This window comes from Megascapheus bottae, chromosome 7 (genome assembly GCF_031878675.1).
Source record: "Megascapheus bottae isolate mThoBot1 chromosome 7, mThoBot2.hap1, whole genome shotgun sequence".
Lineage (NCBI taxonomy): Eukaryota > Metazoa > Chordata > Mammalia > Rodentia > Geomyidae > Megascapheus > Megascapheus bottae.
Genome location: NC_143515.1, coordinates 23,258,800 through 23,280,031, shown reverse-complemented (window position 1 = coordinate 23,280,031; position 21,232 = coordinate 23,258,800). Strand labels below are relative to the sequence as shown.

Sequence of the window (21,232 nt, the reverse complement as noted above, 5' to 3'; positions counted from 1 at the left end):
TTCAATCAGTGGGAAAAGCAGAACTTTTTGCCAAATGACTAACAAGGACACAGAGAGACTCACAGGATGGTCTAACCAGCATGCTTCAAAATACTTCCCTGTCCCTTTGCTCTAGCAACAAGCAACCACACGTGTTGATGAAGGGTTTGACTTTCCAGTGTGTGGATGGGAGTGTTGGCTCTATAGGAAAATCACTGTCTCTTATAGGAAATAATCTAAGCAAGTATTTCTTCTTCCTATTGCAGTGTTAAAAATACTTGAAAACCTTTTTGTAAAAAGTGTTCAAGATTGAATGTTAATCCACAAGACAGCTCTTTGTGTTGGTAGAAAGCTATGACTAGAGAACAGGAATAAGGCTGTGGTCTCCAGAAGAGGAAGAATCCTTCTGGGATGGGAGAAGCTAACACAATGCGCAGTATGGGAAGCGATAAGGGAAGGGGAAAATGAAGGATGGGCCTGTCTTTCTATGCAGATGTCTCCAAAATTCTGGTGCTCAGAGTAGCTTCGGGCTGAGACAGAAATGTTTACAGAGTCATGTTTAGTGGCCAGGGAGCCCTAAATGTGATTCTAAAGGCCTTGGGATAAATCCTTAAAAAAATAATTCACTAGAAATGAGAATATGAAACCAATGCTGGTGGCTCACTCCTGTAATCCTAGCTACTCAGGAGGCTGAGATATGAGGATCTTGGTTCAAAGCCAGCCCATCCAGGAAAGTCCATGAGGCTCTCATCTCTAATTAACTACCAAAAAGCCAGAAGTGAGCTATGGCTCAAGTAGTAGAGCACAAGCCTTGAGTGAAAAAGCATAGGGACAGGGCTCAGGTCCTGATCTCAAGGTCCAGCACTCACAAAAAAAGTTACAATTAGATCATTATACATTACTGAGGGGTGGAGCTAGCTGGTGTCAGTCTAGACCTGAGCCACAGAGAAGCAGTGTACTATCTTCCCTAGACTCAATTCTCAGTCTCAGAACAGCTGAGAATTTTTAAACCTTTTAAAAAAATAATAGAGTATCTTATGGAGCAGAAAACAAAATCTATACAAATTCTTGAAAAAGACAGAGTCAGCCCCTTGGAGCTGGGCCTCAGAGACTGGCAGCCAGCAGGAACCCCGTATCCAGTGCCACTACTGCCCCTTCACCCTGCATGTACTGAGGCGGCAGCAGAGGGGAAGATACTGGAAACGGCTGGGAAAAAGCTACCCTGGGACTACATAGCAGTGGAGGGACATGAGTACTGAAGAGGTGACAGCAGTGAGGGCACAGAGGGATGGGGGCAGGGAGAAGGAGCATACTGGCCTGACTTCAGAGACTGGGCCACCAAGAGAGTCTGTTCTTGGGGTGGAGACTCTGACACTACCGTCTCTCCAGAAGAAAGCATCACAGTTTGTGGATCACGCACCCTCATTCTCTGTCCCCACCTGGAGCATCTGCAGGGAGGTCTCTGCATAGCAGGCATATCCAGCAGCTCACATAAGCCATTTAGAGACTTTTCCCCCAAATAAATCAGCCAGACCACGGGACTCCTCAAAAGCTTTTATTCTTTTCTTTTGGCCAGTTCACTGTCTGGTCCCTGTCACACAGGCATTCAAGAATCTTTTTTTTTTTCTCTTTTAAATAAGCAATTGATAACACTGGGAGGATTTCACTTTAGTATTTCTGAAAATGATTCTGAAAATGACTCTTCCTGGAAGGGTGTCACTCCCCCATGACTTGGAAAAGCCACCTCAGTCAGTGAAGGTCTTAGAGAACACTTAAGTGCTTTGGGAGGACAATAATAACAAAAACACTCAAGACCAAAAGTCAAGAGTTGTCATATTTGCTGGGAAGACTGTGGCACGTGCAGTCCAGGGTATTGTGCCAGGACTGAGGACACAGAACATGTCCCTTCCCCACTAGGGACATCTGGGACAGCTCCCCTGGCTGCTTCCTGTTAAGTCTTCAGCAGAGGACAGACCAATAGAAAAGAGACTGGACTTGGCTGACTGGCCTGGCCTCCTGCAGCTGGGTTAGCTACACGGAGCTGTCCTTCTGAAGCACATTCTCAATGGGTTCACCAGACAGAGCAGCGGGCATCAGGCAGCCAGGGCCATCATCAAAGGAGCGGAGACTCCCTTCTCCTACCACCTGGCCTTCAACACACACTCTGCTTTTAATTTCAAATTAAATTATTTTCTCAAAAATACAATAAAGCATCATTCTACACAATTCTCTTTGCAAAGTCTAATTCCATCCTAAAAATTAACTTATAAAGATGTTGTACAAAAAACAAATACTGATTTCAAATAAATAGAAAAGTGGAAGAAGAGCTGAATCTGTGTGTCTCTGTGTGTGTACCAATACTGGTACTTGAACTCAGGGACAGTACCTTGGCCTTGAGTTCAAATCAAGGCTGGCATTCGGGTTGAGTCACAGACCTACTTCCAGCCTTTTGGTAATTCATTGGAGAGATAAGCATTTCATAAACTTTCTTGTCTGGGCTGGCTTTGAACCCAGATTCTCAGATCTTAGCCTCCTGAGTAGCTAGGATTACAGGTGTGAGCCAAGGGTGCCTGGCTTGTTTTTGTTGCTTTAAAATTAAAAGTTAAAAACACCAGCTGCATTACAAAGTATTTTCAGGATGAACACATCAAGAAGGCTCACTGGCACAGCCTTCAGGGTCACAGTTGCATTTCCAAGTGAGGTTTGCTGGGTTCAGAATTCACAATGGATGCCCCCGCTGAGATCCTTCACTATGCCCTCTTTGATGAGCTTCAGGAGGAACCTGGTCTCTGTGGTCACGTTATGCATGGTCTGCCAGTCCATGGCTGCCATGCATTGATTGCCGAAGTAGTGTAGCGGTGTTCTGGGTTGACTGAGATCATATCCAAAGCCCACCAGGCTGACTTCATCACACAGATGTGTGGCTAACACCACAGCAATAATGCCCATGGTGGGGACATTCTGGGGGAGGGGGAGAATGCAGACCAAGTTAGAAAGCAAATTCCAAGCACAATTCACCACTTTGCAGGTACTGTACACACTAGCTGTCATAAAAGTGGTTCTGAGGCTGCCATTTGATATATCAGTTAATTTTACCTGTCAGAGAATTTAAAAATCTTCCTCTCAAGTAAGGAAGTATCCAAAATGTGGTTTGTAATGCAGCCCAACAGTTACCACAATAAGGGTTTCTCTGTAAAGCTTTTGCCTGCAGTGGCCAGAAACACAACGCAAGCCCATTGTGTGTATGTATGCCTGTATGCCTGCCTGCCTGCCTGCCTCCCTTCCTTCCTTCCTATCTCCCTTCCTCCTTCCTTCCCTCCCTTCTTGTCTTCCTTCTTTCCTTCCCCCACCCCCATTTCTCTCTTCGGTGCCAGTCATCAGGGTTTGAACTCAGGGCCTCCAGCTAGCTCAGCTTGAATTCTCAGATGGCACTTGACCATTTGAAATGTGCTTTTACTGTTTATTTTGGAGTTAGAAGTTTCCAGGACTCTTTTACCTTGGCTACTACCAAATCTTGATTCTCTAGATCTCAGCCTCGAGAGTAATTAGGATTAGAAGCATAAGGCATTGGCAATTAACTATCTCTTAATATGAACATTTTGGATCTTGTTAGTCCTTTGTTATTAATTTCATAGTGAACATCCTATAATATCAGATGTTGTAGCTTTCTCTACCCTCAATTTTTTTTTCTTTTGGCCAGTCGTGGGGCTTGAACTCTGAGCCTAGGCACTGACTCTGAGCTCTTCAGCTCAAGGCTACTGCCTTACCCCTTGAGCCACAGCACCATTTCGGGTGTACTAATTGGAGATAGGAGTCTCAGGTCCTTTTGCGCCTGGGTTGGCTTCGAACCTCGATCCTCAGATCTCAGACTCTTGAGTAGCTAAAATTAGAGGGCGAGAGCCACCGCTCCTGGCTCTACCCTCAAATTTTTAGAGCAAAATTTCTGGGTCAAAGGTTATACATGTAATTTATTTCTATTTCTATAGTCTTTTTTTTTTTTGGCCAGTCCTGGGCTTGAGCTCAGGGCCTGAGCATTGTCCTTGTACTTTCTCAAGGCTAGAGCTCAGCACCACTTCCGGCTTTTTTCTATGTATGTGGAATTGAACCCGGGTCCTCATGCATGCTAGGCAAGCACTCTACCACTAGGCCAAACTCCTGGCCCTCTATTTATATATTCTATAAATTATTTTTTGCTTTTTAATAAAGGGTCTCAGGGGCCAGTATCATGGCCTAGTGGTAGAGTGCTTGTCTAACATGCATAAAGCCCTGGGTTTGATTCCTCAGTACCACATATACAGAAAAAGCTGGAAGTGGTACTATGGCTCAAGTGGTAGAGCACTAGCCTTGAAAAAGCCTAAGGACAGTGCCCAGGCCCTGAGTTCAAGCCCCAAGGCTGGCAAAAAGGGGGGAGTTCTCAGATGGGCACTGGTGGCTCACATCTGTAATCCTAGGAGGTTGAAATCTGAGGATTAAGTTTTAAAGCCAGGCTGGGCAGGAAAGTCAATGAGATGCTTTTCTTTAATTAACCATGAAAAAAAACACAAGTGGAACTATGGCTGAAGTGGCAGAATGCAAGCCTTGAATGAAAAAGCTAAGAGATAAAACCCTTTCCCTGAGTTCAAGCCCCAGTACTGGCATAAAAAAAGAAGTCTCACTATGTTGCCCAAGCTGGTCTTGAACTTGAAATCCTCCTGTCTCAACTTTGTAAGTGGGATTACAAGTGCATACCACCATACCTGTCCAAGATGTAAAATTGATTGCTAAACCATCCTTCAGAAAAAGTGCTAAGTAGACTTACAGAAGGGTAAAGGCCACTCCAACCAGGAGGAACAGAGGCCAAAGCATACTGTGAAAAATCATGGAGGGAGAGACTAATCCATTCCTACTGAAGCTGATCTGGCTATCTAGTTGACCTCGTGCACTGACAAGAACATGAGACATGAACATGTCTCCTCTTGAACGCCGAGAACAGTTAGCTTTGAGATGCATTAAAAAAAAGATACCTTATCTCGGCCCCAGAATCTTGACTGAGGTTCAGAGTATTGAAGGATATCAAAGGCAGTCTCTCTGATAAGTACCGGATTCAAAATCCTGAAATGTTTTGGTTGTAAGGGTATTTTTTCAGCCACTTGCTTCCAAAAGAATAGTCGAACCCAAAATGGCTATGGAAAGAAAGCAATCAATTTTTAATGAAGTTAGCCTGTCAGTGGAGGGTGAAGAAGCATTTCTTGCTAATCAGGCCAAGGTCATGGGCACATGTGATCTTGTGCCCTGCATTATGCAACATAGTCATTTTGATCTATGGAAATCAAACACTTAGACTCAAAAAAGAACTCTGAGTCATAAAAGTAATACTGGCCAAGGATAGAAACTATAGAACTAGCTCCTGACTGAGGAAGGGTTTTCTCAGGGAATGACCTAAGTTAGGAAGCCTTTTTCCAATGCATGGCCACATTTTGTTGGGGAAAGGGCACTTTAAGGGCTGTGAGTGCTTGCTCTGCCAGGTGAGCCTTCTCCTGGCATTTGTCCTCTATTTCCTAGTCCCATGAAGTCAAATGGCAACTGACTGTAACTCACATCCTATGGGCTTCATTTTTGCACAAAAACTTCTATCCAATAAAACCCAAAAGACCATGACAACCTGCTGAGTCCAGCTTTGGGAATATAGATTCACGGTCTCATTAAGCTTATAAGGATAGCATGTTCTACTAGTTTTGCAGACAGCCCATTTGTGACCATTTATAAAAAATACATATATACTCCTTGACTGCAGAGATCTGAAATTTAGATCAACACAATGGCATGTAACTCTAATCTAATTGGTTACTGTAAACACCTCCCCCAAAAGAGGTGACGAAACAAGGGCCACCATCTCCTCCACATTAGCCCCTCTGGTTTTGAATTTACTTCAACAAGACCAGTGATAGAAGCGAGAATAGAGAATGGTGTTGGAACTGCATATACCTTGAATATCTTTAACAACACTTCACATGTACCCATGTAAATCTTAATTCTAGAACTAATCAAAAGTCATGGCAATCCAAGTCTCAAATTAAAGGTGGTGATCTCAGTCTTCGTGATAGAAATCTTGGTTTGTTCCAAAGTTGACATTCCCGTTAATTAATGATCACCATATGTTTACATGCTATTCCAAAGTCAGATTCAGAAAGCAATTTGTAGCAAGTGTTCTGTGGGCTTTCCTTTGGAAGACAACACAAAAGTATACATTCCACCGTGTATGGCTAAACATTGAAATCCATAATTATAATTTGAGAATCCTTCACTTTTCACTAAAGCACATTTGACAGAGGAAGTTCTAGTGCTTACCAGGCTCTCGTTTTTAACCATTGCTTGAAGCCAGTTGAGGTCAACACTTTTAAATAAAACAGCAACAAACAAATCATTGGCATAATATTCAGCCTCAGACAGGGGTGCACCTTCTGGGTAAGTCATCCTTATAGTAGTTTTATTCCCAACATGCTCAGAATATCCTTCAATGGGGGCGCTGTTTAACCTATTCAAATCAAAAGAACAAAACAGGCCATCAACCTTCTTACCACATCATGTGGCAATCCCAGGTCCCTATGCAGTGTGTCTGCCACACGCCCATTGCTGTTCTATGTGCTTCACACAGGCTGCCTCCACAGGAATGAGCTGTTACTACAACCACTGTCCAGATGGGAAACTGAGGTACTGGGCAGTTAGCAGACTTGTCCCAAATCACAAAGGTACCCTGTGAATGAATACATCATCATTTTTTGGACCACAGCATCTGGAGTGGTGGATTCTGTCACTGTCCCTCATTAACTGGACAGGTTTTCACTCCCTCCATTCCTGATACGAATGCCTTAGACTCCCAGACTAGAAACTTTAGTGCCTTCTAACATAACTGTCAAATTGTCAGCAAATTCTGTCATTTACTTTTTCAGTATGTCTCCTCACTTACTCTGTCCTCACTTCCACTTTCTACACATCTCCCCTGTCTCACATCCTTCTTATTCTTGGGATCCCATCCCTCCTTTCCCCTGTTCTCACTCCACTTGTCTACCATTGCTGGAAAAACGGAGTTAGGACTCAGCTCTCACCAACGCCCTGACTCTGCACATCCCAGGAGCCAGTTCATCAACTCAGTGTATTAAGGACCTGAAAAGCATCCATGCACCTTAGAGCTTATGATCCCACTTTAAAGAACTCCTCCAAGGAAATCATCAGAGTTGTACATAAAGGGACATGAGTAAGAATTTGCAAAGCATTTTCATAGTAACAAAAAAACCTACAATCTACACAATGAATTGCTAAATGACTTTATAATACCTTCATCTAAAAAAAAAATCCTCTAAGAATGTTGAATGACCTCAGAAACTATTCATACTAGTAAGTGAAAATGAGAATAGAAATGTGGGCAGCTAGGGCACTGGTAGCCCATGCCTGTAATCGAGCTTCTTGGGAGGATAAGATCTGAGGATCACAATTTGAAGCCAGTCTGGGCAGAAAAAAGCCAAGAGATTCTTACCTTCAGTTAACTACAAAAAGCTGGAAGTGGGCTTAGGGACAGTGCCCAGGCCCCAAGTTCAAGGCAGAGGACAGGCACAAAAAAAGAAAAACAAAGAAAGAAAGGAAGAAAGGAAGGAAGGAAGGAAGGAAGAAAGGAAGAAAGGAAGAAAGAAAGAAGGAAAGAAAGAAAGAAAGAAAGAAAGAAAGAAAGAAAGAAAGAAAGAAGTGGAGCGATAGCTCAAGTGGTAGGGTGCCAGTCTTAAAAGTGAAAGTGCCAAGCAAGAGCCAAAGACCCTGAGCTTAAGCTTCAATACTGGTGCACACACACAACTAAGTACTCAGAAGCATGTATCTAAAATAAAAGTTAAAAAAAGAGCTAACAACACTGGTGGTTAATTTTTTTTTAGGTTAACATTTTTTTAAATTGTGATTAATAGAAGGGTTACATTATATTCACCAGACAGAGGGTGCATAACTTCACAAACATTGATCACTGGTGGTTATTTATGAGTGATTATACTTTGTTAGATTTTTACAATCATTGATAATTATATTTTACTTTTACAACTGGAAAAAACTTTTTGTGTGTGTGGTGGGGATTGAATTCATGGTAGACAATTGCTCTACACTTCGAAAATACATGTTAAATATTTGTTTATTGCTGATATTGTGTTTTGAATTCAGGGCCTCCTTGTTTGGCTTGTGGCAATCTATCACTGGAGCTACACCTCCAGACCAGCTTTCAGCTGGTTATTTTAGAGATACGAGTCTCAAGGACTTTTCTGCCAGGGCACAATTTTTCGGATCTTACCCCTTTGAGGAGTTAGGATTACAGCTGTGAGCCAGTGGCATGCAGCTAGGGCAGTGGGGGGTGGGGGGAAGACCACCAATTTTAACAACAGCTCAAAGCCTGTCAGGTTGAGTTCATTCTTCATGTGTGTGTTCTCCATCCAGGCCAGCCCTGTTTCCCAGAGCTCACTAGCTGAGACCCTGCTTCTGAAGTCTGGTATCCCCTAGTATCATTCTCCTATGCATCTTCCTGGCACCCTGCTTGGCAGCTTTCCTCTGCTGGCTCACCTGAATCTACCCGACAGTCTTTGTCCATGAATACATTCCAAAACATGTCTCTCACGTTTACAACCACTGTGGCACAGTTTGACCATGGGATAATTTTGTATTTTGTTCCAACTCCTTAAACACTTAAGTCCCTTAGGGTCAGGGACCCTGAAGCCATCAATGCCCCTCACTGTCCCTGGAGTCCAGTCCTGGACTGGACCTAGACCAGGAGAAAGGCTGGTTTTAAAGGCAAAGGTACCTTATCACAACATCAAACTGGTTGAGGGTGTGGCCCAGTTCCAGTCCATGCAGTATTCCACCACTTCCAATAACTACACACCGCCTGCACTGCTTGGTTTGCAAGTGCTCTGGGAAGCCGTGCTCAGGCAATATATCCAGGAGCTCCTGGACTTCGCTGGAGAACTTCCGGAATCCGAAAGGAGGGTCGTATGTGTCCTGGCTTTCACTCACTTTGGAAGCCTTCTGCACGAAAGGTACCAAGTCCACATCATATCTGTGCTCGAATAACAGTGCCATTGCTGTCTTTGCAAACTTTGGCCGACATTCTTCCTGCAAGACTTGCTGAGCGTATTTTTGAGCCCTCTGGAATGGAATCACATCAATCAAATTGAATACTGCTCAGCATTAGAAATGGACTCTTACACGTGTCTTTGTCCTCTGGTGTCTGATATAGCACCTTTTTAGATCATTACCTCTTAACATTTGCTTTTCAGAGCCAATTTATGCTCAGAGATAGGAAGAAACAACCTGGGAGCATTGTGTGATGGGAGAAACTTTGCAGGTGTTTATTTAATAACGCAGATAAAATAAGAAGGCCTCCCATCTCCTATGCCTGCCAGCATTGTACTAGTAAGTTTGGAGAAAAAAACTGAGTTGGTAGTCTCAATACTTGATGTTTCAGTCAAGCACAAGTAGCTCATGCCTGTACCCCTAGGCTGAATTCTGAGGATCACAGTTCAAAGTCAGTTTAGGCAAGAAAGTCCATGAAACTCTTATCTCTAATCAAGCACCAAAAAGAAAACAAAAGCTGGAAATAAAGCTAGGCTCAAGTGGTAAGGGACAGTTCCCAGGCCCTGAGTTCAAGTTCTAGAACCAACACCAAACACACACACACACACACACACACACACATGCACGCACGCACAGGCACATACTCAGACTTTTGTTTCATATAATTCTGCTCCATGCTACCACATGGACCATGTTTGAAGTCACTGTGCCAAGTGAAATAAACCAGCTGCAAAAAGACAAATACCATGTAAGTCAAGTTAATAAAAGCAACAAGTAGATCAGTGTTACCAGAGACTGACTGACGGGTGGGAGTGTCCTGCTCAAAGATATAGGTTTGAGTTCTGAAGGATAAAGAAGCCCTGGAGGCTGTATCACAACACTGAACGTACTAAACACTTAAAAATCATTAAGACAATACATTTTATGTTATTCAGGCTTTATTTTTAAAACTCTCTTCCTCTCTCTCTCTCTCTCTCTCTCTCTCTCTCTCTCTCTCTCTCTCTCTCTCACACACACACACACACACACACACACACACACTGCAAATACAGGCTTCCTATTTCACATTCCCACCTAGCAGGATAAGAAACAGGCTTGTTTGTGAGTTACAGTAATGAATACTGCAGAGATTTGGAATGTAAATTACCTTAACTGTTATCAGGGAACAATGTCCCAGTAACACAAAATTATGCTGGTTTCAGATGCATTTTCCTAGTATTTTCCAGGCTTATATCAGCAACAAACTGCAGCTGGACACAGCAAACCAGGAGGGGCAGGCTACACATGCCCTGTCAGCCATAACCTCCTCTTGGCTCAGTGTGGCTTAATGGCACCCTGGAACTAACGGTCAGGTGATTGTCCCAGGGGTTTGTGCTTCAGCAGTGCAGGCTCTGCACACATGCCTCCCTGCATGCTTGGGGAGCATACACACATACCTGATGTCATGTCTGGTATTCATTCCTAGGATTTCATCATATCTTCTGAATTGTCAGTACCCTAAGGATTCTTTTGGGGGTTTTTTTGGTCAGTCATCGGGCTTGAACTCTGGGCCTGGGCGCTATCCCTGGGCTCTTCAGCTCAAGGCTAATGTTCTACTCCATGAGTCACAACGCCACTTCCAGTTTTCTGGTAGTTAATTGGAGATGACAGTCTCACAGACTTTAGTGCCCAGTTGGATTTGAACCTTGATCCTCAGATCTCAGCCCGCTGAGTAGCTAGGATTACAGGCATGAGCCACTGTGCCTAGCTTATAATCTGATTTGTATAAAAATACATTTTAAAGGAATCCATGTACCCCATTACAGCAGAAATGCTTTAAAATATGATAGCTTAAAAAAAAGGTCCCTAATGCTTAAGATCACATGAGCGTGGCTCAAAAGGTACTTGAAGCTCTGATTCCATTTCTTTTTTCTTTTTTTTTTTTCTTTTTCTTTTCTTTCTTTTTTTTTGGTGGGTCATGGGGCTTGAACTCTGGGCCTGTTAATTGGAGATAAGAATTTCCTGATCTTTTTTTTTGTGTGTGTGCCAGTTCCGGGGCTTGAGCTCAGGGCCTAAGCACTGTCCTTGGACTTTCTCAAGGCTAGAGCTCTACCACTTGAGCCTCAGCACCACTTCTGGCTTTTGTCTATGTATGTAGTACCGAGGAATCGAACCCAGGTCTTCGTGCATGCTACGCAAGCCCTTTACCACTAGGCCAAACTCCTGGCCCTCTCATGTTCTTTAGTGACAGGGCTGGCTTTGAACTGTGATCCGCAGATCTCAGCCTTCTCAGTAGATAGGATTATAGGCGTGAGCCACTGTGTCCAGCTCTGATTCCATTTCTGAAAAAGGAAAGTGATATTCTCTGAGCCTCAGAGTTGATGTTAAAGGGATGTGAATAGATGTAAGACATAATTTAAAAGATGCTTTTGCTGGCCACGAATTTGGCCTAGTAGTAGAGTGCTTGCCCAGCACGCACCAAGTCCCAGGTTCGATTCCTCTGAACCATATACATAGAAAAAAAGCTGGAAGTGTTGCTATGGCTCAAGTGGTAGAGCTCTAGCCTTGAGAAAGCCCAAGGACTGTGCTCAGGTCCTGAGTTCAAGGCCCAGGACTGGCCAAAAAAAAAAAAATGATGATTCTGCTGTAAGTTAACTAAAAGCAAGATAAAAGCTGCTCAGCCTCCTTTTTGCAGTCTCTGATGACAAGCCTCTTATCACAGAAGGCAAGCTGCCCCTTTAGATAGGCAATGCCTTCTTCCTCTTACCAGCTAGAAAAAACAGGCAAACACTATAGACTAACTAGTAAGGCCTCCCGAGACAAAGACTAAGCTATGGTCAACCAAGCCATCCCTGGACTCCAGATGGTTTTAACTATGTGTATTTTTTTCATTCCTACTCTCAATTATTTCTATTTAATTTGAGGCCAGGGCAGTGTTTGTTAATACACGCAACTCCTCCCCCCCCTCCGCCCCTGGAAGATGTACAAAAGTGCTGTTTTTCCATGGCTGCCATGTAATCAAACCCCTTTCTCTCCCTTCACTATGTCTCTTAATTTGGCATATGGGGGTGTTAAGTGGATAGACCTAGTGGGATTCCTAGATTACTGGGATATAAAAAATCTGGTTCCATATTCACTGTCACCATTCATCCCTGTGGACCTTGAGAAATGGTCATTAGCATCTTTACTCTGTAAACTTAAGGTCAGGTCAGAAGAGGTCTGAACTGGCAAGCTACCCCCAGTTCCAGAAACAGTAGCCACTACCCACAGAAAACAATGCACTCAAACCACTAAGAGCAACGATTTGAATACAGATAGCCATCCTGTAAAGAATCAGTCACAAAGCCAAGTCATAAACCTGTCATGACCTCATCTCCCTGACCCTGCCTATCTGGTGACACGAGATTGGGAGAGGGGAGCCAACAGAACCACACATGCAAATGCACATTCATCTCTGGACTCAGAGATGAAGGTCACGCACAGCAATTATTGAAAGCCCAGATGACCTCCTCTGTCACTCTAGGATGATATCTCAAGCATCTGGTTTTATAAAGTCTCTCTGAATATAAAGAAGAGCTGAGAAGAGTGGAAAAGAGAGTGCGAGAAACTTCCCCGTGACTCAGGACACTGAGACTTCCCCTGCTGCCAAATCTTTTCTTTAAGTTTCATCTGTGAAGGAGTGAAATTTCATTCCATTCTCATCTAGTGAAGAGCTCAGTTTCAGGCTTCAAATTTAATTTTCTAGACTGTGAGCAGAGCACAAGGCATAGCAAATCATTCTGATTGTAACCCCTTTTCTGCCAGATTCCCAGCTGGGACAGGACATAAATCCTGGCATTCTAAATGCCCGGGAAACCAAACCACAATTGGGCTTCCCCTCTGTTCCCTTATTATTTTAACTTGTTTCAAGGCTTGAGGGTTCTCACAGAGCCCTTGGGATAATTTCAAACTGGAATCTCAGCATCTTCCCTCTTCTCACTGCTCCCCTGAGGTTCAAAGCTCAGAAGAGCAGGAGTAGTGAGAGGAAACATGAGACACCCACTGCTTTGCCTCTGCAGGCTCCAAGTAAGACAGGACTGGCTGGCAGTGTCTGTCTGGGGCCTGGGCAGCATCGCCCAGGAGAGGCCCCAGGGGCACAGGAAATGTCAAAGCTCTTGCAAGATACAGGACAAGAGTCTCAAATCCAGGGAGGGAACTTGTTTTTGTTTTGGGTATAAGTACAGACGTTTTAATGCAGGCCATCACTGCTTTTTTTTTTTAACTCTTTTGGTTCAAGGCTGGAGCTCTACCATTTGAGCCACACCTTCACTTTCAGCTTTTTTTTTTCCCCAGTGGTAAACTGGAGATAAAGAGTCTCATAGACTATCCTTGCCATTCTTAGATCTCAGCCTACTGCCTTACAGACAACAGCCACTGGCACCAGGCTACTTCAGTTTTTAAAAACTCTTCAGATTTCAGCTTGCAGGCTGCTCACAATGAAGAATAAACAGACATCTGGTAGTTCCAGTTGTCCATGACATGGTGATTTGCCAGGGAAAACCTCAATATGAAAAGTCTTAAAATGAAATGATTTTCTTCAGTGAAATCTCTATTTCCATTTCTACTCCATCATTGTAAGAATCATCCATCTCAGAAGTATGGGTAGCTGGCACAATAAGAGATAATGTCCTATTATAATTATTATTTTAATTTCAGGACAAGGCAAAATATTTAGGTGGAAGAATGTTGGGTCTGCGTCTGGAGTCAAAATATGGGATGAAAAAACAAACAAACAAACATGGGATGGAGTCCATGGTCGTGTGACTGGGGCAGTTGTGGGTATGGATAACCTTACAGAACTTGGGGGCTTTCATTGTCTGTTGTTGCTTTGTGCCAGCCCTGGGGCTTAAACTCAGGGCTGGATGGCGTTCCTGAACCTAGTGCTCTGCCACTTCTTGAGCCACAGCTCCACTTCTGGCTTGTTTTTGATGCTTAATTAGAGTAAGGGCCTCATGGTTCTTCGTGTCTGGGCTGGTTTAGAGCCGTGAACTTCAGATCCCTGCTTCCTGAGTAGCTAGGATAACAGTGTCTGGCTAGAACTTGTGTTTTATTTCACATCTACAAGCTCAGATCCTGGTCTCTTAGCTTTCAGGGCTGTGTGATGCTCAAAGCACTTTGCCTATTGCCCAGGCATATGTGAATGTAAAACTTCTGACACAGTTAATTGTCACTTAAGTTACCTTTACATAACAGAAAATCTAAATAACCAAGTCAAGGGAAGAATACTACAGAAAGCCTCCATGAGTTAATGGCTGTGAGGACTGTCATTAAAGAGGCCTGGTGATGGAGATGTTCCAAAGGCAAACTGTATGAGGGTGACAGGACATGGACAGTTAATGAAAGCTCGTGCTTCAAAGAAGTAAATCCAACAGACTTACAGTGACAGTTCTGTCACCCTTAGCTGTGAAGAAAAGATCGGATATTCTAGATCTGTTAACTAATAACATCATCTTAGTTCAAGCACTGGACCCTGGGTAGAAACTTTGGTTTTCTGACACATTCCAGGGTGGTGTGTGGAAAGGGGGATGCGGCACCAGGAAGTGGAAAGGCTGACTGTGGAGTCTAGACAACTGGGTGAATTTGCTCACTGCAAACATGGTAAGTGGAAGTCTATGGAACTGGTGAGAAAACCGAGGAAAATGAGCCATGATTAACTACATTGTATAGAATGCTGTCTCTAGGGTGATCTGTGGTCTTTAGCTCCCTGGGAGGGAGAGCCAGCCAAGTTCAAATTGCTACCACCACATCAAAATTAACACAAATGTGCAATATCTCTTAAGTGCAATATCACATCTGAACCCCACTTTCAATATGTCCAAGAGTCCCTTCAGAGACTACTCTGGTCTGGTTAACAAGTGGCATATTAAAGGACATTACAAAATAGAAAATACACTCTCTCTACTAATGAAGGCTAGGCTTGTACACTGGGATATCATAAGGGTCTGATAGGACAGACAAGGTGCCAATCACACTGCAATATGCTCAGTGTTACCAATGAAACTATCAGTGCACAACCTCCTAGTTCTGAGACTCTCTTCTGCTAATACTTATCTGGAATAATTCAAATTTATCCACATGTGTATGTAGTAAGAGTCAGATGTCTACAGACAGCCCGGAGCCAGGGGGCTTCCACAGAAGCCCCTCTCTCAGCTATTGAGGACACAGAACCACCCTGGGGACCTGAGACGTGCTCTTGGTTTCCACATCTGTTAACCAGAGACCTCATGAGCCCTTCACTTTGTTTTTTTTGAGTCCTATCACTATCTGGCCGAGCCCTGTCCTGTTTTCTGTCTCACAGCCTGCTGTGTTCATCCTCAAACCCTCCATGACAGGCAGCTCTCCTATTCTTTTCATCTGCACACACTGAAGCCTGGACTCTTACATGCAACAGACAAAGTGGGCCATTTTGTTAGAATCTTTCTGAAAAATAGAGCATTTTAATAGGGTCAAAAATGTTACAAAGCTACTTTTTATTGTTGTTGTTGGTTAGTTACATGGCTTGAACTTAGGACCTGGGCTCTTTTGTCCAAGGATAGAACAACTTGGAGTCATAGCTCCACTTAATAGTTTTCTGGTGGTTAACTGGAAATAGTGTCTCACAGGGACTTTTCTGCCCAGGTTGACTTTGAATCTTCGTTCTCTGATCTCAGCCTCCTAAGTAGACAGGCCAGTACCTGGCACAAAGTTACTTTTAAACACTGTCATGCTACAAATTGCTACATGCCTATAATCCCAGTATCTGGGAAGCTGAGGCAGGAAACCAGACTGGGTTAATATGCAAAAGTATCTCAAAAAAAAAAAAGTCTCAAGTAACAGAATAAAAGGCACCTCCAGTCTAACCATGAACATAGCACAACATGTTAGATTATGTAATTTCGCACAAAAATGTACAGGAAACTTGATTTATTCCCTTTCTGTATTCTCTGAGTATTTATTTATTTATTCTAAGACAGGATCTCACTATGTCGCCCAGGCTGACATGGAAGTCAAGATCTTCCTGACGCTGTCTCTCAGGTGCTGGGTTTTGTGTTTTATTTTATTTTTTGCCAGTGCTGGCCCTTGAACTCAGGGCCTGAGCACTGTACTTGGGCTTTCTTTGGGCTAGAGCTCTATCACTTGAGCCACAGCACTACTTCCAGCTTTTTTCTAAGCATATGGTACCGAGGAATTGAACCCCAGTCTTCGTGCATAGTAGGCAAACACTCTACCACTAGGCCAAACTCCCGACCACTGTGTTATATTTTAACTAGACAAAGTAAACCTTTTAAAACTCTTTCAGAATCTGTCTTGATTCGGGTAGCTATATCTCCTCTATTTTGTTGCTGTTACAGAGGTGATATGGAGAAGAGTTACATTTACCTGTGTCAGGTAACAGTACATTTCCTTTCATCCAGTGTCTTCTGCTCCCTCCACCTCTCCCAGTCCCTTCCTAGCTTCATCAATGCCCAGTGTGCTCCACCACTGTACTTTTTCACTTTTGTTTCTTGGATTCTGTGCTCTCCCCCATCTTCCTACAGAAATACAGGCAAATATACTGTATCTAAGGTAAAAAAATACAGAATCATCAGCAAACGAATATTTTTTCAGTATGTATATTGTGTACAGTCATCTGAAGAGGCGCTTGGATACTGCACCTTTGTGATTCTCTCCTAAGACTCTCCTCTTTTGGTCTCATTGTATGTATGTGGGTATCTAGAATTCTGTGTAATTTGCCATATCCCATAACTTTTGCACAACAGAGAGATCATGCGCCATTTGTCTCTGATCTTAAAGTGGTCGCTTAACTTGATTTGTTCTAGTTCTGTCCATTTCCCTGCAAATGATATTTTATTTTTTCTGATGGTTGTGTAAAATTCCACTGTATACAAGTACCACATTTTTGGGATCCACTTATCTACTGAGACATCTGGGCTGGTTCCATCGCTTTGCTATTGTGACTAGTGGGACAATGGACATGGATGAGCAGGTGTCCTCATCATAGCCTGGCTCGAGATACTCAGGGTAGAGGCCCAGGGGTGGCTACATCCTTCTTAATGCAGGTAGTAGGACTCAGGGGCTGACCTTGCATCTTAGGTACTCAACCCCCTCCCCCTTCCTACCTTCCTTCTCAGTGATTGGTCAGGAATCCTCTCAGAAGCCAATCAAGGCAGGGCACTAGCACCTGTGAAAGGCTGCTAACAGTTCAATTGGGAACCTGTCCTCTTTAGTCTATCTGAAAGGACTTACATTCTACCAATCAGAGAAAAGAGGAGAGGAGAGCATTTCACTGAAAAATGCTTAGAATTAAACAGACATATTAGTCATATTTCTCAGAAACCTAATGTGGCCAGGCGTGGTGGCTCACGCTTGTAATCCTAGCTAGTCAGGAGGCTGAGATCTGAGGATCATGGTTCAAAGCCAGACCGGGCACTAAAGAACATGAGATTCTTATCTCCAATTAGCCACTAGAAAACTGGAAGCAGGGCTGTGGCTCAAGTGGTAGCCTTGAGCTGAAGAGCTCAGGGACAGCACCCAGGCCCAGAGTTCAAGCCCCATGATCCACAAGAACAAAACAAAAACTTAATGTGTATTACATTTTTAATCTATTATTGTTAACCTAATGTATATTATAGAATGTACTCACATAACTGGCTATGGATTTTCTATACAATCTGAGGTTCAATGAAATGAGGGAGCAACTGTGGTTGAGCTAATATCTCCCCTCCTCTCTGGATTTTAATACACAAAAGTATACAGTGAGTAACGTAAAATGTTAGCACATAAAACCCTGTCTCCCAAGATCTTGTCTACATGACAGAGAAGACAGTTAAAATATTAGGCACAGCAAATGTTAGGATTAAATTTGAAGAGGCCTAGAGAATCCAGAGGGGCTTCTTAGAAAGAATCCTACTCGGAAGAGGGTTAACATGAACAAAGCACAGCTAAGGGCTCCGGCAAAGAAGAATGTCGTCAGCATGCGCTACATGCAAAGAGGTTGAGCCCCAACTCACATCACATGCAAAACTTCAGTAAACTGGATCAAAGCCATGAAGATAAGAGCGACAGCTATAACTTTTTTTTTTTTTTTGCTAGTCTTGGGTCTTGAACTGTTCTTGAGTTTTTTTTTACTCAAGACTAGTGCTCTACCACTTGAGCCACAGTACCACTTCTAGCTTTTTCTGTGTATGTGCTACTGAGGAACTAAATCCAGGGCTTCATGCATGCTAGGCAAGCACTGTACCATACTAGGCCACACTCCCAGCCTGTTGTGAGCATTTAATAGGGTAAAAATATTAGCATGATGGATATAATATCATATGAAAATGATATATAATGAACATATTGTGGAATGTTAAATGAATATGATATAAAATAGTGATATAATAATATGAGAAGAGTAGAGTGATTAAATGAAATACAGTAATGAAATGAACCTAAGAAATATATTGCCAATACAAACCTGTATATAAAGGCTTATGAACATGGTAGATAAACTATGATGCAACGACATGTATGACTGTAACCATAGGAATGGCCAGGAGCCTGGCTTACAAGATGAAGTATCATTGGAGCCCAGACACTTAGCCAAGATAGACAGAGCAAGTAACCAGCATATCTCTGGGTACCACTGACCAAAAGGTGTAACCAATCCAGCCCGAGCAAGAACCAAGACGTAATCAATCCAAATCAAGCAGGAAGGAGTTTGGGCCAGAAAGGAGCAGGCCAAGGACCAATATAAACCAAGGACCCAGAATGAAGGACGGCCCTTCTGCCGGCCTTTACCAAGACTGTGGTTCGAGGATCTTTGGCCATGAAGAAGCTGCTCCTTGCCTGAGAAGACAACGAGGCCCGAGACTCATGGTGTGGCCCAGGAGCTCACACCCTGGCAGGACTGGGAGCTGTGTCTAACATCTGACGGGAAGGCCTTGTTCCACTTCGGGATTAAGAGATGTAGGAGAGGTGAGTCCAGCCAGTGTGCTGGCAAGTTAGGACTAGAAGATAGGAACTAGAATATAGTGTCAACTCTACTAAGCTATGTTAAATCAATAAACTACGTTGCATCATATTATCTGCCTATTGGTGAATTGCTTCTCCAGCTCAGGACACAGCCCCTATAAAAACTCTTAAAGCTGGGAGCTGGTGGCTCATTACCGTAATCCTAACTACTCAGGTGGCTGAGATCTGAGGATCTCAGTTCAAATTCAGTCTAGGCAGAAAAGTTTATGAGCCTCTTATCTCTAATTAGCAAAATTTAGAAGTGGAGCTGTGGCTCAGGTGGTAGAATGTCAGCTTCAAGTGAAAAAGCTAAACAGAAATGCAAGACCCTCCATTCAAACTCCAATATCAGGGAAAAACAAGGAAGAAAAAGAAGAACAACAACAAAACCTTTTGTAAACCAAACAACCTCTTAAATAAAACAAAAGGCTAGAAGGCCAGGCAATGCATTCTTAGATATAACATCAAAAACACAAATGAAAAATAAAAAATGGTTTAGTTGGATTCCATCAATATTAAAAGACTTTTATGCTGTAAATCATGTCGTAAAAATAAGGAAAAACAATAATCCACAGAATAGATGAAAATATTTGCAAATCATGTGTCCAGAATACACAAAGAACTCTTTGAACTCAAGAAGATACTTATGTAAAAAAATGGGAAAAGATTTGAATAAACATCTCTTTAGAAAAGGTACACAAATTCAGTATCAGTGCTATTAGGGAAACTCAAGCCAAAACCACAATGAAATGCTACTTCCATTACTAGGATGTCTATAATAGAATACTAAGTGTTGGCAAGGACATGGATAAAGTTGGAATCCTGATACACTGCTCATAAAGATGTAAAATGATGTAGACATTTTGAAATAATTTTAGCAATTCCTCAAAAAGTTAAACAAAGACTTACTATATGACCCAGCAATTATATTCCAAGGCACACAACTAAAAGACTGAAGACAGGCACTCACTTACATATGCATGTCAGAGGACTGATTCATAATAGACCAAAGTGGAAAAAAACTCCAATTTTCCCCAAAAGATAAATGGACAACATAAATATAGCATAGCCATATAAGGGAATATTATCCAGAAGTAAAAAGTTGTGAACTATTAATAAATGCTACAACATGTGTGAGCTCTGAAAACATTATACTAAGTAAAGGAAGCCAATGGCAAAAGATCACACAACAAACAACTCTATTTATATGAAATGTTGTGAACAGTGGAATCTAGAAACAGACTGGTGACTGTCCAGGACTGAGGATGTGTCGGGTAGGATGTGGACAGGAAGTGATGACTGCTAATGAGTCCTGGAGCTTCTTTTTTGTGGTGATGAAAATGTTCTGAACTTAGATTGTGGTGATGGTTGCAGAGCTCTAAAAATACACTAAAACAGCACCATATGCTTAAGAAGTGAACTTTATGATGTGTGAACTACATATCAATGCAGGGGTTAAGAGAGAGAAGATAGAAGATAGAATATTGACAGGCAGAGCTCAACTGAGGTCCTGTGAGGATTTCAGTGTGTGGATATAGGAAAAAGGAACATGGAGAGACTTGTAGGAACAGAGGCAAGAAGTCTCTTATAGACTAAGGATCTACACAGACTCTCAAAGGTAATGGAGAAAAACCAAAGAGTTTTGAGGAAAGTGGTCTATCAGGTTCAATCACGGCCATCTTGGGGCATGCCTTATGGAGAGAGTAGGAGAGGAGGCTTGAAACAGGACACAAGGCCAGAACAAGACTCACTAGTCCTAGTTTTGAAACTCAGGGGAACTATGTATTGTTACAAACCTGACCCCTGCCCTCAAATAACATACAGTGTAGATGGAATGATGAGATGCTCACATCAACAGTTAATGTCAGAGGGCATCTGGACAGTGGCAAAGGCCAGGCCATCAGGACACTCGCCTTGGAGTTTGGTTGCTATCCCAATTAACACATCTACCATTAAAGCAACCTGGGCAGGTCCCATCTTTTCAAATCCTGGGCCTCTAGTTTGTTGACATTAGCTACTATGTGTCTTAGAGCAGGTCTCTCTTTCAGGCCATATAAATATTGATTCCTTCAATGGTTTGTCAGTGGTGTGGTCCTGAGTCTCTCTCCAGTCTCTCTCATACGTCACCAGGATTCCTGGAAGACCCTTAAATAATAATAATCATAACAATCAGAGCACT

At 42.8% G+C, this 21,232-nt stretch overlaps 1 protein-coding gene across 4 annotated transcripts in view; it reads right to left on the bottom strand.

Moving 5' to 3' along the window:
* Window positions 1-2,406: 2,406 nt before the first annotated feature.
* Window positions 2,407-21,232, bottom strand: part of St3gal5 (ST3 beta-galactoside alpha-2,3-sialyltransferase 5) — a 55,533-nt gene continuing 36,707 nt past the window's right edge. For all 4 annotated transcript variants that reach the window (XM_090336564.1, XM_090336565.1, XM_090336566.1 and 1 more), the window contains exons 4-7: window positions 8,789-9,132; window positions 6,307-6,493; window positions 4,983-5,141; window positions 2,407-2,940 (exon numbers count right to left, since the gene is read on the bottom strand). In XM_090336564.1, coding sequence (XP_090192690.1) covers window positions 2,692-2,940; window positions 4,983-5,141; window positions 6,307-6,493; window positions 8,789-9,132 — 939 coding nt within the window. In that variant the 3' untranslated portion in view covers window positions 2,407-2,691. The remainder of the gene's footprint in view (window positions 2,941-4,982; window positions 5,142-6,306; window positions 6,494-8,788; window positions 9,133-21,232) is intronic.